This window comes from Pogoniulus pusillus, chromosome 3, assembly GCF_015220805.1.
Source record: "Pogoniulus pusillus isolate bPogPus1 chromosome 3, bPogPus1.pri, whole genome shotgun sequence".
Lineage (NCBI taxonomy): Eukaryota > Metazoa > Chordata > Aves > Piciformes > Lybiidae > Pogoniulus > Pogoniulus pusillus.
The window spans coordinates 854,196-872,195 of record NC_087266.1 but is presented as its reverse complement, the minus strand read 5'-3'; the positions used below and the strand labels follow the sequence as shown (position 1 = coordinate 872,195).

Here is an 18,000-nt window from a genome sequence, read left to right as displayed (position 1 = left end):
TCTAACAGTGCTCTCTGGTTCCTCTAACAGTGCTCTCTGGTTCCTCTAACAGTGCTCTCTGGTTCTTCTAACAGTGCCATTTGGTTCCTCTAACAGTGCTCTCTGGTTCCTCTAACAGTGCCATTTGGTTCCTCTAACAGTGCTCTTTGGTTCCTCTAACAGTGCTCTCTGGTTCCTCTAACAGTGCTCGCTGGTTCCTCTAACAGTGCTCTTTGGTTCCTCTAACAGTGCTCTTTGGTTCCTCTAACAGTGCTCTCTGGTTCCTCTAACAGTGCCATTTGGTTCCTCTAACAGTGCTCTTTGGTTCCTCTAACAGTGCTCTTTGGTTCCTCTAACAGTGCTCTCTGGTTCCTCTAACAGTGCTCTCTGGTTCCTCTAACAGTGCTCTCTGGTTCTTCTAACAGTGCCATTTGGTTCCTCTAACAGTGCTCTTTGGTTCCTCTAACAGTGCCATTTGGTTCCTCTAACAGTGCTCTTTGGTTCCTCTAACAGTGCTCTCTGGTTCCTCTAACAGTGCTCGCTGGTTCCTCTAACAGTGCTCTTTGGTTCCTCTAACAGTGCTCTTTGGTTCCTCTAACAGTGCTCTTTGGTTCCTCTAACAGTGCTCTCTGGTTCTTCTAACAGTGCCATTTGGTTCCTCTAACAGTGCTCTCTGGTTCCTCTAACAGTGCCATTTGGTTCCTCTAACAGTGCTCTTTGGTTCCTCTAACAGTGCTCTCTGGTTCCTCTAACAGTGCTCGCTGGTTCCTCTAACAGTGCTCTTTGGTTCCTCTAACAGTGCTCTCTGGTTCCTCTAACAGTGCTCTCTGGTTCCTCTAACAGTGCCATTTGGTTCCTCTAACAGTGCTCTTTGGTTCCTCTAACAGTGCTCTTTGGTTCCTCTAACAGTGCTCTCTGGTTCCTCTAACAGTGCTCTCTGGTTCCTCTAACAGTGCTCTCTGGTTCTTCTAACAGTGCCATTTGGTTCCTCTAACAGTGCTCTCTGGTTCCTCTAACAGTGCCATTTGGTTCCTCTAACAGTGCTCTTTGGTTCCTCTAACAGTGCTCTCTGGTTCCTCTAACAGTGCTCGCTGGTTCCTCTAACAGTGCTCTTTGGTTCCTCTAACAGTGCTCTTTGGTTCCTCTAACAGTGCTCTTTGGTTCCTCTAACAGTGCTCTTTGGTTCCTCTAACAGTGCTCTCTGGTTCCTCTAACAGTGCTCTCTGGTTCCTCTAACAGTGCTCTCTGGTTCTTCTAACAGTGCCATTTGGTTCCTCTAACAGTGCTCTCTGGTTCCTCTAACAGTGCCATTTGGTTCCTCTAACAGTGCTCTTTGGTTCCTCTAACAGTGCTCTCTGGTTCCTCTAACAGTGCTCGCTGGTTCCTCTAACAGTGCTCTTTGGTTCCTCTAACAGTGCTCTTTGGTTCCTCTAACAGTGCTCTTTGGTTCCTCTAACAGTGCTCTTTGGTTCCTCTAACAGTGCTGCTTGGTTCCTCTAACAGTGCCATTTGGTTCCTCTAACAGTGCTCTTTGGTTCCTCTAACAGTGCCATTTGGTTCCTCTAACAGTGCTCTTTGGTTCCTCTAACAGTGCTGCTTGGTTCCTCTAACAGTGCCATTTGGTTCCTCTAACAGTGCTCTCTGGTTCCTCTAACAGTGCCATTTGGTTCCTCTAACAGTGCTCTTTGGTTCCTCTAACAGTGCCATTTGGTTCCTCTAACAGTGCTCTCTGGTTCCTCTAACAGTGCTCTTTGGTTCCTCTAACAGTGCCATTTGGTTCCTCTAACAGTGCTCTCTGGTTCCTCTAACAGTGCTCTTTGGTTCCTCTAACAGTGCTCTCTGGTTCCTCTAACAGTGCTCTTTGGTTCCTCTAACAGTGCTCGCTGGTTCCTCTAACAGTGCTCTTTGGTTCCTCTAACAGTGCTCTCTGGTTCCTCTAACAGTGCTCTCTGGTTCCTCTAACAGTGCTCTTTGGTTCCTCTAACAGTGCTCTTTGGTTCCTCTAACAGTGCTCTCTGGTTCCTCTAACAGTGCTCTTTGGTTCCTCTAACAGTGCTCGCTGGTTCCTCTAACAGTGCTCTTTGGTTCCTCTAACAGTGCTCTCTGGTTCCTCTAACAGTGCTCTCTGGTTCCTCTAACAGTGCTCTCTGGTTCCTCTAACAGTGCTCGCTGGTTCCTCTAACAGTGCTCTTTGGTTCCTCTAACAGTGCTCGCTGGTTCCTCTAACAGTGCTCTTTGGTTCCTCTAACAGTGCTCTTTGGCAGAGAGGGTGACTGGAATTGGAATGGGCTGCCCAGGGAGGTGGTGGAGTCGCTGGTGCCATGGTCTGGTTGGTTGGGCAGGGCTGGGTGCTAGGTTGGGCTGGCTGAGCTTGGAGCTCTCTTCCAACCTGGTAGATTCCATGATTCTGTAATTCAAGCATCTTTATGATCATGTATACTTCAATCATCAACCCTCCTGTTGCCTGGTGATCAACTTTCTCTGGCTGCTCCTGTTCTTCTCTGTGCTCTTGGCTGTGTTCCCCAGCCCCTGCCCCCTGGGTCAGAGTAAGTGCTGTGTTTCTATAACCACAAGCTTTTGTTCTTTTGACACCTCCAAAGTGTGAGGCAGGACTCAACCTACCGAATTCACACCCAGCTGATGGTTGTGCTCTCAGGGTGATGAGAGACCCTGACTGAAAGCAGATAGAAGTGGCTTAAATCAGCTTTGCTTCCCTAATCCTGCTCTGACTGCTTGCCAGCTCTGCAAGTGAGTGAGGTTCAAAACTGTTGGTGTTGAAGCAGTATTTGATGAGACAAGCCAAGGGGCACTTCTGTAGCTTCTCCCTTTGAACTGCCAGATAGACTGAAACAAATAGGGGCAAATTTATTTTGGACACTGGCTTGGCTGTTGTTCTGCTCCAAGGACAGGAAATTAGCTGGTGTGAAGAAATCCTACAGCTGGTAACTTCTCAGGTTTGTTTTGCTCTGGGTGACTTACTCAGAGTTTAGTAAGAAGCTAAACATGGATCTGGCAGAAAGGCAAAACGTGTCGAGTGCAGCACACTGCTTCTGCTCTCCAGAGTGTCAACACTGAAATCTGCTTACAGCATCTCTTTGCTCTCTTACACCTAGCAGGAGAGTCCTCTTCCAAGACAGGAGGCTGTTGTCCCTTGTCCTATTGCTTGTTACCTGGGAGAAGAAACCAACACCCACATTGCCCCAGCCTCCTCCTGGGTAGTTCTAGAGAGCAAGAAGGTCTCCCCTCAGCCTCCTCTTCTCCAACCCGAGTTCCCTCAGCCACCCCTCATAGATCTATGCTCCAGACCCTTCACCAGCTTTGTGGCTTCCCTGTCTTTTTTGTCTGACTGTGTTTGTGCTCCATTTGCTCTCTCCCAAAGTGAACCTTCTCCAGCTGGCGAACGGAAGGCACAGATGTGAAGGTCGAGTGGAGATTTATTACAGAGGACACCTGGGAACAGTTTGTGATGATTACTGGGACCTTTCTGCTGCCCAGGTCGTGTGCAGGCAGCTGAGGTGTGGCCAGGCCATTGCAGCTCTGGGCAGCGCTTACTTCGGGCCAGGCTCGGGCCCCATCCTGCTGGACAACGTGAGGTGCAGGGGAGATGAGGTCTCCTTGGCACGCTGCAATCACTCTGGCTGGAGGGTGCACAACTGCGCCCACTACGAAGACGCCAGCGTTGTCTGCTCAGGTGCTGCCACATTCCTCTTTTCTAACTGGTTCTGCCACTCTCCTGAGGGAAGATTGCATTCAGTTGGGGCTGATGGTGGAAAGCTACAGCAGACAGAGCAGATGCATGTCTAAATCTTTCTACTTTGCTGTGTCTGTGGAAGAGGACACTGCCTCTCGAAAGGCTGTCCTCAGGACAGAGTCTGACTGCCCAGCAGCCCTGCCTTGTCACTCCCTGTCCTCAGGACAGAGTCTGATTGCCCAGCAGCCCTGCCTTGTCACTCCCTGTCCTCAGGACAGAGTCTGATTGCCCAGCAGCCCTGCCTTGTCACTCCCCCGACCCCACTGAACCAGCATGGACTCCTGTTTTTCTCCCTAGGGTGGTGTAGAGCTGTGCTGACTCTGTCTGTGCAAAGCAACTAAAAGCCCCAGGGGTGAGATATGCACTGCAGTGCACAGAACTCCCATTCCACCTAATCACTCAGCACTGACACAGAGAGTAAGTCAAGGGTAGAGGTGAAGCTGCATCAATGCTGCTCAGGCCACACCTGGAGTGCTGTGTCCAGCTCTGGGCCCCTCAATTCAAGAGAGATGTTAAGGTGCTGGAAGGTGTTTGGAGCAGGGCAGCAAGGCTGGGGAGGGGCCTGGAGCACAGCCCTGTGAGGAGAGGCTGAGGGAGCTGGGGGGGGTGCAGCCTGCAGCAGAAGAGGCTCAAGGCAGAGCTCATTGCTGCCTGCAGCTGCCTGCAGGGAGGCTGTAGCCAGGTGGGGTTGGGCTCTGCTGCCAGGCAAGCAGCAAGAGAAGAAGGGGACAGAGTCTGAAGCTGTGGCAGGGCAGGTCTAGGCTGGATGTTGCTAGGAAGTTGCTGGCAGAGAGAGTGATTGGCATTGGAATGGACTGCCCAGGGAGGTGGTGGAGTGGCCGTGGCTGGAGGTGTTGCAGCCAAGCCTGGCTGGGGCACTTAGTGCCATGGTCTGTTTGGTTGGGCAGGGCTGGGTGCTAGGTTGGGCTGGCTGAGCTTGGAGCTCTCTTCCAACCTGATTGATTCTATGGTTCTACGACAGGCAGTGCTCATCAGAGAGGAAGGGGGTGAGGTGGAACCCATCTCTCCGTGGCAGTCCTTAAGGCTGTCATGGAGGCAATAACAATTTTGCCACACTGCCACAGCTGATGGCTCACTTTGCATCGTTTCTGTGGTTTTGAAGTTTTCCTTCAAGTTCAGGTCCATCCTTCAGCAGTACCCATCCATTCTGAGTACTGTGTCACTGTGCTGCCTTCTGATACCACTTTCCCCTTGCTTTTTAAGAGAAGTTAATTCTTGGTTTATGTTATTTTCTCCTGTGTTAGCAGCAGATGGTCACCAGCTGAGCCATGGAGGTCATTCAGGTGTTTTATACACACACTGTAGTTTTCCCCATTTTTCTCAGGGAGCAGGAGCCCAGGGAGCTCCATGCTAGCAGGAAATTCTGGCTTCATCAGGGCTTTGCACTGAAATCTCCCAGACTTGCCTTGGCAACTCTGCCACCACACACGTGCTGCGTTCAGTGCTACCTTAAGGGCTGTTTGCTTCTCAGTTGCATTCATACCCCAGTGCCCACAACCAACTGGCCAGATTCAACAGATGATTGGTGCTGGGCTGATCCATCTGTTGTTGTGCCAAGCACCACCCCACAACCACTGCCTAGGCTGCTCCTAGGAATGACCCAGTCCCCTGCAGAAAGGCATCCACAACTGTGGTAGGTCCAAGCTCTACTGTTGCCAGCAACCAGACGTACCTCCTAGCTCTGTGACAGGAGCATGCAGAGAACAGCCTCTGGCCATGCCTGAGGTGTGGGGTCCTGTGGCTGGCAGTGGATGCCACATCAGTACCTGTCCCTGCTGTCACCACCTGGATATACTACTTTCAAGAAAAGATTTTGATTGACTACTACCCACCTCCATTCCCTTCACTGACCCCCAGGCAGGATGGACTATGCCATCAGAGTACTTGGTCTTGATTTCACTTCATCCTTTGAGGCACTGAGCTTGTAGGTGTACCCCTTGCATGAGCATGGTCCTTACTTGGGTGGTGTTCTTCTATACTCACAGAAAAAGACACTACAGAACTGACACCCTCAACACTGGAGGAAGCCTCCATAACCAACATGGCCTCATTAGAGGAGACAACCACTACAGAACACATTACCACTCCAGCAGAGACAACCGTCATAGAGTCAACAGCCCTCACAGAAGAGACAGCTTCCCCAGTGGGCACGACCATGAGAGAGGAGACAACCACTGAAGTAGCAGTGAGCTCCGCAGCACAACCAACCACTGCAGCAGAGACAACCACAGCACTCTGGTCCTCTGCAGCAGAGATGAGCTCCGCAGCACAACCAACCACTGCAGCAGAGACAACCACAGCACTCTGGTCCTCTGCAGCAGAGATGAGCTCCGCAGCACAACCAACCACTGCAGCAGAGACAACCACAGCACTCTGGTCCTCTGCAGCAGAGATGAGCTCCGCAGCACAACCAACCACTGCAGCAGAGACAACCACAGCACTCTGGTCCTCTGCAGCAGAGATGAGCACCGCAGCACAACCAACCACTGCAGCAGAGACAACCACAGCACTCTGGTCCTCTGCAGCAGAGATGAGCACCGCAGCACAACCAACCACTGCAGCAGAGGCAACCACAGCACTCTGGTCCTCTGCAGCAGAGATGAGCACCGCAGTGCCGTTCACAGCAGGAGCCACCAGCACAGCATTTCTGAACTCCCTAGCAGAGGCATCCTCCACGCCAGAGGCATCCTCCACACTAGAGACAACATCATCACTGCCATCAAGCACCATATTAGAGACAACCTCCCTGGCAGATACAACCCGCATGGAAATGACGACCGGCACAGCAGAGTACAGCTCATCAGGTTAAGTTGTCCACTGTCACCCACTGAGCTGCTTACTGCCCCAGTGCTGGGTTGCTCAAAGGCCATGCAGGAGACCAGAAAGACACGAGCTGATGCCAGTATTACACATAGAAGGCCAATCCCTGTACTGAAGCTAAGTGTGGTATTAGATAGTGGAATGGGTGATACGTAGGTAATTCTGACAGGCTCCGCTAGCCACAATATTTTGCCTGTTCCCAGGGCTGACCAGCCTGCCCCCATTCAAGGCCCCCTCGCACAGCTCAGCTACAAGATAGCAGCTAAACTTTCCCAGCTTCTACCCAAGGCAACTTCCCTGCAGCTGTGCCTCTTATCAGAGTGACCCTAGTCTTATTCTTGCTGTTCTTCTCACTTCTCAGACTATTCCATTCTGCTCAAACCCCAGCACCCCAGTTCCCCTTTCCCAAATCTAATTGCACTGGAAGGAGTCATAAAATCATAGAATCATAGACTCAAGCAGGTTGGAAGAGAGCTCCAAGCTCATCCAGCCCAACCTAGCACCCAGCCCTGGCCAATCAACCAGACCATGGCACTAAGTGCCCCAGCCAGGCTTTGCTTGGCAACCTCCAGGGACAGTGACTCCACCACCTCCCTGAGGAGACCATTTCAATGCCAATCACTCTCTCTGGCAAGAATTTCCTCCTAACATCCAGCCTAGACCTCCCCCACTCTGTGAAGAGCCACAGAACAGGGTGCTCTTGCAGATCATCTGCTTTGGGGTGCCAGACACACACTCATGTCTGCACAGCCTTTCTCATTGACACCACTTCTTGGTGCCTCCTGCCCTGTGAGTAGGGTGGTCACCTCAAAGGAACAACAGAATTTCCTGGCAGGAAGTGCCACGGCACAGGAGCTGGCTGGGCACAAGCTGCTCTGGGGGCACACAAGATACACTGAGTGTGTGCAGAGCCCTTCTCAGTGCTAACCAACACTGATTTGTCTCCGCAGCTCCAGTGACCACCACCTGGGCAACCTCAACAGGTAACTCCTGCCCCACAGAGCCATCCCCGGCCTGGCAGCAGCCATGCAGGCAGCCTGGCTGCCAGCTGGGCAGCGCAGGGGGCCAGGCTGCAGGGGCCCTCACCCCGAGCCTGGTGCCCCACCCCAGGCAGCCGCCTGCGTCTCTCCGGCGGGCGGCACGGCTGCGAGGGACGCGTGGAGCTGAGCGACGGCCGCGAATGGGGCACGGTGTGCGACGACTCCTGGGACCTGCGCGACGCCCAGGTGGTGTGCCAGCAGCTGGGCTGCGGCCATGCCCTGGCCGCCCCGGGCAGCGCTCGCTTCGGCCTCGGCTCCGGGCGCATCTTGCTGGACGACGTCGAGTGCCACGGGGAAGAAGCCTCCCTGCAGCTGTGCCGGCACCACGGCTGGGGCCTGCACAACTGCGGGCACCACGAGGATGCCAGCGTCGTCTGTGCAGGTGCGTGGGCAGCACAGGAACCCAGCTCAATGGCAGATCCTACAAGGCACATTGCAGTGCCCTCCCTTGGGAGCAGCTGCACCTTCCTCCCTCAGAAGAGCTGCGTTTGGCGATGTTTGCTGCCTGCTGCTGGAAGCAGGAGCCATGCAGGGGCCCTGTTTTGGCACACAGAGGGCACGGCAGGCTCTCCAGGCTCACAGGTGTAGGCGCTTGGTGCACTGGCACACAGCAGGACTGCAGGACCATGTTCTGGAAGGAAGCAGTAGCACTGCAGAGAGGTTAGGCTGGGGTGAGAAGGCAGAGCCAAGACAGAGCCCCACGGTCCCACCCCAGGAGTGCTCCAAACCTTCATTCTCTTGTCCATCTCCATGTCCATCCATCACCACAACTCGTCTGCATTTGCAGCCACTTCACTCTCCCTCTCTTCTTCCCTGCAGCTGCGCAGACCTCCACTCCTGCTCCACCGTCACACTCAGCAGGTAACTGCTGCTCTCTCTCAGCCTTGCAGCCAGCCCCAGCACGAGAGGAGAGCAGGGAGACATGACAAGCTGAGCCTGCCCACTTCATGGCTGCAGCTCCCCTCTGCCCAGGGTATCTGCAGAGCCTATGAGTGATCCCCCTCAGGGGTGGGCAACAGGCAACGTCTGCAGAAGTTTTCCCTGCAAGTGCTCCCCATGCCTGCACCACCTCTGCCCCCTGGCAGGCCCTGTGGGCCGTGCCAGCAGATCCCTGGGCAGGGAGGTTCTCCCTGCTGCCTATGCGGGTCGAGGCCTCAGTCCCTGCCCTCCCGTGCACTGCGTGAAGCAGACAGCTCCTGATGGTCACTTCAGCTGAACGAAAGGCTGCCACTCGCGGTGAGGTGCCACGGAACAGGGCGCCTTGCAGATCAGCTGCTCTGGGGTGCCAGACACACACTCATGTCTGCACAGCCTTTCTCAATGGCACCACTTCTTGGTGCCTCCCGCCCCAGGAGCACGGTGCTGTGTGAAACAAACCATCCCTGATGATCACCTCAGAGGAACAACAGACTTTCACTGGCAGGAAGTGCCACGGCACAGGAGCTGGCTGGGCACAAGCTGCTCTGGGGGCACACGAGATACACTGAGCGTGTGCAGAGCCCTTCTCGGTGCTAACCAACACTGATTTGTCTCCGCAGCTCCAGCGACCACCACCTGGGCAACCTCGACAGGTAACTCCTGCTCCACAGAGCCATCCCCGGCCTGGCAGCAGCCATGCAGGCAGCCTGGCTGCCAGCTGGGCAGCGCAGGGGGCCAGGCTGCAGGGGCCCTCACCCCGAGCCTGGTGCCCCACCCCAGGCAGCCGCCTGCGTCTCTCCGGCGGGCGGCACGGCTGCGAGGGACGCGTGGAGCTGAGCGACGGCCGCGAATGGGGCACGGTGTGCGACGACTCCTGGGACCTGCGCGACGCCCAGGTGGTGTGCCAGCAGCTGGGCTGCGGCCATGCCCTGGCCGCCCCGGGCAGCGCTCGCTTCGGCCTCGGCTCCGGGCGCATCTTGCTGGACGACGTCGAGTGCCACGGGGAAGAAGCCTCCCTGCAGCTGTGCCGGCACCACGGCTGGGGCCTGCACAACTGCAGGCACCACGAGGATGCCAGTGTCGTCTGTGCAGGTGCGTGGGCAGCACAGGAACCCAGCTCGATGGGCAGGGGGCTGCTGTCCAGGGAGCAGGGTGCTGTGTGAATGAAACAAGCCATGATGGTCACCTCAGAGGAATGGCAGATGTTCGCTGGCAGGATGCACCAGGCCACCGGGCTGGCTGCTCACAAGCTGCTCCTGGGGCACACGAGAGACACTGAGTGTGTGCAGAGCCTCTCGGTGCCAACAAATTCTTGTTTGCATCCGCAGATCCAGCAGACACCACCACATTACGTCTTCCTTCAACAGGTAACTCCTGTCCCCACACACCTGCTCCTTAGATCTCATGGTCCTCTTTGCCCACCCCCTTCTAGCCCCATCCCCTCCTCACTGCAATGCCCATCATGGTGCCACACGTCCCTGTATGGAGCCAGGCCTGTTCCCCAGCTCCTCTCAATTGAGCAACAAATCTCACTTGTGTCCTTCCTTCCTCCACATGCACAGCTCCTGAGACCAGTCCTACACCTCCATCAGGTAATGCTCATCTGTGGCTCTTCTCACCTTTCTCATGTGTGGCTTCCTCACGTTGGGCTTTCACCCATTTCCTTGTACACTTCCACAGGGATCCCCAGGCAGGCTGTGATCTCCCCTTGCATTTCACTGATGGCTCTTTGGCACTTCTGCTGGTTGGCTCTGCTCAGACCACTTTCTTGCTCTGCTCTTCAACTTGGTCATGACTTAGGAAACGTCTTAATGTCTACCTTTCACCCTCGTACATGCGTATTGGCAGGGTGATGTTCAGGTGTTGCCCTGTGTACCTTGGTGGCTGTTCTGCACACTGGAGTTGTTTGGATCTTCACCTGCTGTTTTTGTCTTAGAAAAGGGATTTTAGATTAGAGCTTGACCATTCAGAGGAGGAAACAGTACGAAATTGAAGGCACCTGAAAGCCTGTCCCATCTCATCTGAAGAGGTTTCAGTGTCTGGGTGCAGCTGATGCTCCCAAGCTTGGAGCAGCCTCGTATCCCCAAATCCCAGTGCTGAGAGGAGAGTGCTGCACTGTGCAGGAAAGTGAAATGGGTGCTTGCTGCCTTTGCATCTCACACCTGTTAAGTTCAGACCTGGTGCTTCCCTTCCTATGAGGAAAGGTTTTAGGATCACCTGTGTGTTTAACATAAGAATTGTCTCCATGATCACAAAACCTTTCTGCAGCTACATTTATAGGGCAGATGAGATATAGGTAAGACTTAGCCCAGCAGCCTGGGCTGCCTGCTTCAGTCTGAGACCTTCAGATTACAGATTTTCCTAGAAGACTTCCAACTTATCCTCAAAAGTCCTGAGGGGAATAAAACGAGGCAGCAGAGCAGCCAAGGGGATGGCTGCTGTCTATTCAGGAAGAGCAGAAAGGTTCAAGGTGTTACCAATCCAGCCTGAAGAGGGTAGTCTGATACCGTGCATGGGACAGGCAGCCCCAAATCCAACATGAAAGTAAACCTGAAGTAAAAACAAATATTTGCTGTGATTTAGGTCATACAGAAGGTCATTTGCAGCCAGCAGGTGATCTGCTTTTCAGAATCATAGAACCATAGAACCAAGCAGGTTGGAAGAGAGCTCCAAGCTCAGCCAGTCCAACCTAGCACCCAGCCCTGCCCAACCAACCAGACCATGGCACTAAGTGCCCCAGCCAGGCTTGGCTGCAACATCTCCAGCCACGGCAACTCCACCACCTCCCTGGGCAGCTCATTCCAATGCCAATCACTCTCTCTGCCAGCAACTTCCTAACAACATCCAGCCTGAACCTACCCTGGCACAACTTCAGACTCTGTCCCCTTCTTCTCTTGCTGCTTGCCTGGCAGCAGAGCCCAACCCCACCTGGCTACAGCCTCCCTGCAGGCAGCTGCAGGCAGCAATCAGCTCTGCCCTGAGCCTCCTCTGCTGCAGGCTGCACCCCCCCAGCTCCCTCAGCCTCTCCTCACAGGGCTGTGCTCCAGGCCCCTCCCCAGCCTTGCTGCCCTGCTCCAAACACCTTCCAGCACCTTAACATCTCTCTTGACTGGAGGAGCCCACAACTGGACACAGAAGCTGTGGCTGAGACACTTACAGCTCAGGTACAGTTTTGTAGAGGTCACTGTGAGTAAATTCTCTTCCATTTCTTTCTGCAGCATCTTATTTTTGTGGTGGCTCAACCTCAAATTCCTCTGGGGTGCTGCAGAGTCCCTTCTACCCTGGAAGCTACCCAGACAACGCTGACTGCGTGTGGGAAATACAAGTAGAGAACAATTTCCGAGTCCTGCTCACCTTCAGAGACATTGAGTAAGCACAGCTCTGCTTCTCTGGGCAAGTAACAAAGTCAAACACTAGTTGAGGAGTTTGAAAACTTGCTTGGGAATGGGCAACCTATCCAGAGATCTGGGTTCCTGTAGGATTTTCTGCTCCAAATTTTCAGCTCCAGCTGTGCACAAAAGGAATAAAACCTTTGAAAACTTCAAGTGCTGAAAGATTTTACCACGTGGCAGGCAACAGCCAGGCTGCCTGAAACGCCTTGGACAAGGTGCTGACTTTTCCCTTCCAGGATGCAAGGTGGTGGATGCCAGCATGACTACCTTGAGCTCTATGATGGGCCTCTCCACTCATCCCCACTCCTGGGGAGGCTTTGCTCTGGCTCCCTTCCCACATACACATCCTCTTCGAACATGATGACCGTTCGCTTTCACAGCGATGCTAGGCACAGCTTCAGAGGCTTCCAGGCTCACTACGCCTCCATCCCAGCAGATCACAACACAAGTAAGTCCCCACTCAGGCCTGTGTGTTGCTTCTGGTTCCAAAATCAATGTGCGTGTAGAGGTGTTAGGCAACCAAATCATAGACTCACAGACTCAGTCAGGGCTGGAAGGGACCACAAGGAGCAGCCAGTGCCAACCCCCCTGCCATGCCCAGGGACACCTTACGCTAGAGCAGGCTGCACACAGCCTCAGCCAGCCTGGCCTCAAACACCTCCAGGGATGAGGCTTCCACCATCTCCCTGGGCAACCCATTCCAGCCTCTCACCATCCTCATGCTGAACAACTTCTTCCTTACATCCAATCTGACTCTCCCCACCTCCAGCTTTGCTCCATTACCCCCAGTCCTATCACTCCCTCACACCCTCAAAAGTCCCTCCCCAGCTTTCTTGCAGCCCCCTTCAGATACTGAAAGCTCACAATAAGGTCGCCTGGAAGCCTTCTCCTTCCAAGACTGAACAGCCTCGACTCCCTCAGTCTCTCCTCACAGCAGAGCAGCTCCATCCCTCTGCTCATGCTCGTGGCCCTTCCCTGGGCACCTTCCAGCACATCCATGTCCCTCTTGTCCCAGGGGCTCCAGAACTGGGTGCAGTAGTCCAAATGACGTGTGTGAAGTAGGTCAAGCTGATGTCTTGATGCTTACCTTCTAAATGGAGAAACCCCCAACACTTGGCTGAGTTACAGCCTTGAATCGATGACAAATTCCTGAACCCATTGTGTCTTCTTCTTCTGCCAGCCCTTCTGTGCTTACCAGACTACATGCATGCCGTGGTGAGCAGAGACTACCTGCAGTCTCAAGGCTACTCGGAGCAGATGGTCACCCTGGAGGACAGAGGCTGCAGACCCACAGTCACCGCGCGAGAGGTTATATTCAACATCCCCTACAGCGGCTGTGGGACCACGCGAGAGGTAGGCTCAGCCTCGGGTGCTGCAGGAAGAGTCATGAAGGGGCCACTGTGGTGCCTGCTGCTAAGCAGTGAACCAGCCTTACTACTAGTGCCTTACCCTGCCAGGCCTTAGGGAATCCCCAGGCTCCACTAAAATGAGCTGCTAGGGAGGCAAGCCTGGGAGGGAGTTGTATGAACATCCCGTGGTGCACATTGGGTGCAGCCTTGCAAGTGCTGTGTAGTTCTGAGATCTCTCTGCACTACACCACTGGTGGAGGAAAGCCTGGGAGGGACTTAGATGAGGTCCCCATGATACTGAGTGGATGTGGCTCTGTAAATGCCATGCAGCTCTGAGACTGCTGTGTACTGCACCACTGTTCAGTGAGTTTGCTTTGCCTTGGGTTTGGCAAGGAGCTTTTCTCCACTGACTCTGAGGGACTTTTTAGCACGTTGGGTAGCAATAGGACTAGGGGAAATGGGTCAAAGAACCATAGAATCAAGTAGGTTGGCAGAGAGCTCCAAGCTCCTCCAGCCCAAGCTAGCACCCAGCCCTGCCCAACCAACCAGACCATGGCACTAAGTGCCCCAGCCAGGCTTGGCTGCAACACCTCCAGCCACGGCCACTCCACCACCTCCCTGGGCAGCCCATTCCAATGCCAATCACTCTCTCTGTGAAGAACTTCCTCCAGGCTAAAGGAGGAGATTCAAGCTAGAGGAAGAGGATACAAGCTAGAGGAGGAGAGCTTAAGATTGGATGTTAGGAAGAAGTTCTTCACCATGAGGGTGGTGAGACACTGGCACAGGTTGCCCAGGGAAGTGGTTGTAGCCTCATTCCTAGACGTTTTTAAGGCCAGTCTGGATAGAATCATAGAATCAGTTGGGGTTGGAAGGGACCACGAGGATCATCTATTTCCAACCTCCCTGCCATGGGCAGGGACACCCTACCCTAGATCAGGATGTGGCTCTGGGCAAGCTGATCTAGTGCGAGGTGTCCCTGCCCATGGCAGGGGGGTCGGAACTAGATGAGCCTTGAGTTCCCTTCCCACCCTGACAATTCTGTGGTTGTTTCATCACATACTTCAGCAAGTTTATTTCCAATGTGTGAGCAGGAAAGAGTAGCACATAGCTTCTCTGTTTAAAGAGCTCAAAATGAGTCCAGTGTGCTTTTTACATGGCACACTACTCTGCCAAGGCTTAGAACGTGGAATCTGGCCATAAAATAAGAGCAGCTCCTCGTTTTCAATTCCACATTGAGCAGGAGAGCAATGACACAATCAACTACTCCAACGTGATCCGAGTCACGTCTTCTGGCCACATCATCAGGAGGAGAAAGAATATCAACTTGCACATCAGCTGCAAAATGCTCCAGAACACCTGGATGCAAGTGATGTATGTGGCCAAGGACACAGTGGAGGTGGACAAGAACCAGTTTGGAAGCTACGACATAAACATCACCTTCTATGACTCCCCCTCCTTCGTGCGGCAAGTGCGAGACTCTCCCTACTACATCGACCTGAACCAAAATCTGTACCTCCAAGCTCATCTTCACAACTCTGACCCCAACCTGGTCGTGTTTGTGGACACCTGTGTGGCATCTCCTGACCCGTACAGTTCTAACGCCGTGACCTATGACATAGTCAGGGATGGGTAAGTGCATTCGCTGGGGTGCGGTTCGTGGCTGCAGCACCCTCTCTGTATTTACTGAACAGAGCCACTCCGAGCTGGTGCAGCTCTCCTTGCCAACAGACTCTTCAAAGAGGTCTTTGGGGGTTGCTTTTGGTTTTGCAGTATGAGCCTGGGAATTAGAAATGCCAGTTCGGGTCTATATATCCACCAACGACCTGGCTGAGGGCACAGGGGGCACTGCCAGCAGGTTTGCTGATGACAGCGAGCTGGGTGGAGTGGCTGCCACACACCAGAAGGCTGTGCAGCCATTCAGCCAGAGCTGAACAGGCTGGAGGGGAGGGCAGGGAGACATGGAATGAAACTCAGCAAGTGTGGAGTCTGGCACCTGGGAAAGAACAGCCCCAGGGACCAGTACAGGTTGGGGACTGACCTGTTGGAAGGCAATGAAGGTGAAAGGGATTTGAGAGTCCTAATGGACAGGAGGCTGACCCATAGCCCAGCAGTGTGCTCTGGTGGCCAGGAGTGCCAGTGCCATTCTGGGGTGGATTAGAAGATCTGTGGTTAGTAGGTTGAGAGAGGTTCTCCTGCCCCTCTACTCTGCCCTGCTGAGGACACATCTGGAGTGCTGTGTCCAGTTCTGGGCACCCTCTGTGCAAGAGGGACATGGAACTGCTGGAGAGAGTCCAGCACAGAGCCAAAAAGATGCTGAAGGGAGCAAAGGTGGAGGTGGGGAGAGTGAGGCTGGAGGTGAGGAGGAAGTTGTTGAGCAGGAGAGTGGTGAGAGGCTGGACTGGGTTGCCCAGGGAGGTGTTTGAGGCCAGGCTGGCTGAGGCTGTGTGCAGCCTGCTCTAGGGTAGGGTGTCCCTGGGCATGGCAGGGGGTTCGCATTGGCTGCTCCTCGTGGTACCTTCCAACCCTGACTGATTCTGTGATTCCCTGGTTCTAATTTGGCTTTATTCTGTGGCATTTCTGCAGAGCTGTGCCCCCGAAGACTAATTCTCTCGTTTTTCTTTCTAGATGCCCTAGAGACCCCTCCTACACCACGCTGTACTCCCCCTACAGCCACTTTGCTCGGTTCAAGTTCAGCGCCTTTGAGTTCCTCAGCCGCCACCCGGCTGTGTACCTGCGCTGCCAGCTGGCGGTCTGCGGGCGCTGGGACCGCTCCTCCCGCTGCTACCGGGGCTGTGTGAGCAGGACCAAGAGAGACACAGGCTCCGCTGAGGAGAAAGTCAGCGTCGTTGTTGGACCACTTCGGCTTCGAGAAGGGGTTGCTCAGAGAGGGAGTACTGGTAAAGTCCGATGAATCTCTCTGCCTGATGCTCGAAGCTAAGCCACAGCCCTGCGCTTGGGGCTGCTCCCTGCAAGCTGCTGTGATGGTTTGGGTGTTGCACAGAGATGGGTGCTGGTCCCTTCTCCCAAGTAGCTAACAATAGGACAAGAGGAAATGGCCTCAGTTTGCTCCAGGGGAGGTTTATATTGGGTATGAGGTAAAAATTCTTTGCTGAATGAGTGGGGAGCAGGCTGCCCAGAGAGGCATCATCCCTGGAGGTGCTCAAAACCAGTGCAGATGTGACACTTCATGGCACGGTTTAGTGGGGGTGGTGGTCACGGGTTGACAGGTGGACTCCATGTTCTTGGAGGTCTTCTCAATCTTAATGATTCTATGATTCATTTCAGTTCTACAGCTCCATTAACCACTTAGCTCCAGTCTGCTTGTGTGACGTCATGGCCAGTGGGCAGCAGCGGGTGGGAGCGGCACCACAGGAGGTTCCACCTCAACACAAGGGGGAGCTTCTTGACAGAATGATTAGAGGAGAGGCTGAGGGCCCTGGGGCTGCTTAGTCTGGAGAAGAGAAGACTCAGAGGGGATTTAGTCATGTCTGTAACTATCTGAGGTTGGGGGTCAGGAGGGAGGGACAGGCTCTGCTCACTGCTCCCTGGCACAGGACAAGCAGCAATGGATGGAAGCTGCAGCACAGGAGGTTCCAGCTCAGCACAAGGGGAACTTCTTGCCTGGAAGGGTCCCAGAGCCCTGGCACAGGCTGCCCAGAGAGGCTGTGGAGTCTCCTTGTGTGGAGCCTTTCCAGGCCTGTCTGGATGTGTTCCTGTGTGCCCTGAGCTGGATTGTGTGGTCCTGCTCTGGCAGGGGGTTGGACTGGATGACCTCCTTGGGTGCCCTCCAGCCCCTGGCATCCTGTGAGCCTGTGATCCCAGCCTCCCTGAGAGCCCTTTTAGCTCCTGTCTGCTGGTGGAGTGTGCTCAGCTGAGCTGTCCTCCCTGCTAACACAAGGCCTGCTCAAGTAGCTCTAAAGATCAGATCTGTTCTGCGTTAGCTCATTTCTGCCCTGGGACCCACCCACATCTCTCACCTACTGAGGCCAGACTCCCTCTGCCTCCCCCCGCAGGGCCGGACCCTCCCGCGCCTCCTGCCCACGATCTCGCCGCCGCCGCTGACAAGCCTCTGGCACCGCTCGTGGCCGCCGTCGCCCTCCTGGCAGTTGTTGTCTTTGTTCTTGCTGGGTTCCTTGCAAGACCTGCTCTGAAGACATCTCTCTCACGTGAGACAATGTGAGGGCAGAGGTCTCCCCATCCACCAAACGGCCACGGGGTAGAATCCTGCGTTATGAGCCACCAAAATGCTTCAGCCACAGCCACACAGGTGTAGGTTTTAAGGAGCTGTGCCATTGGTATCCTCATCTGCAACGGAGCCCAACCTGTCACAATGCCTTACAGCAACTTTGTCACCCCAACCCCTCTCAAGTGATTAAGAAACCATTTCAACATCCACCTCACCAGTTGTTTGATGCAATCGCTTCAGCATCCTTCTCTAATTCCCATCTTGCATCCTTCACTCATTTCACTGCCTGAAACTTTGTGAGCTGGGAAGAGAACATGGATGAGACATGGAGAAGTATGCCAAGGTTCACTAAAAAGGAGGAATACTTCAGGTGGAGAGCAGTAACAGGCCACATCTGGAAAGGAGAGGTCAAAATCGACCTTGCCAGGGAGCTGTGGCTGTACACACTTCCATTTAGAGAATCACAGAACCAGAGAACCAGTCTGGGCTGGAAGAGACCACAAGGAGCAGCCAGTGCCAACCTCCTTGCCTTGCCCAGGGACAC

General features: G+C 54.2%; 1 protein-coding gene across 1 annotated transcript in view; it reads left to right on the top strand.

Annotated features, from left to right (window-relative positions):
• LOC135173238 (deleted in malignant brain tumors 1 protein-like) overlaps positions 1–17,450 on the top strand; it is a 40,210-nt gene extending 22,760 nt beyond the window's left edge. The window contains exons 12-22 of the mRNA XM_064139992.1: positions 2,720–2,727; positions 3,359–3,671; positions 7,677–7,997; positions 9,314–9,632; positions 9,819–9,843; positions 11,748–11,898; positions 12,158–12,369; positions 13,102–13,274; positions 14,511–14,899; positions 15,896–16,167; positions 17,284–17,450. Coding sequence (XP_063996062.1) covers positions 2,720–2,727; positions 3,359–3,671; positions 7,677–7,997; positions 9,314–9,632; positions 9,819–9,843; positions 11,748–11,898; positions 12,158–12,369; positions 13,102–13,274; positions 14,511–14,899; positions 15,896–16,167; positions 17,284–17,450 — 2,350 coding nt within the window. The remainder of the gene's footprint in view (positions 1–2,719; positions 2,728–3,358; positions 3,672–7,676; positions 7,998–9,313; positions 9,633–9,818; positions 9,844–11,747; positions 11,899–12,157; positions 12,370–13,101; positions 13,275–14,510; positions 14,900–15,895; positions 16,168–17,283) is intronic.
• Positions 17,451–18,000: the final 550 nt, after the last annotated feature.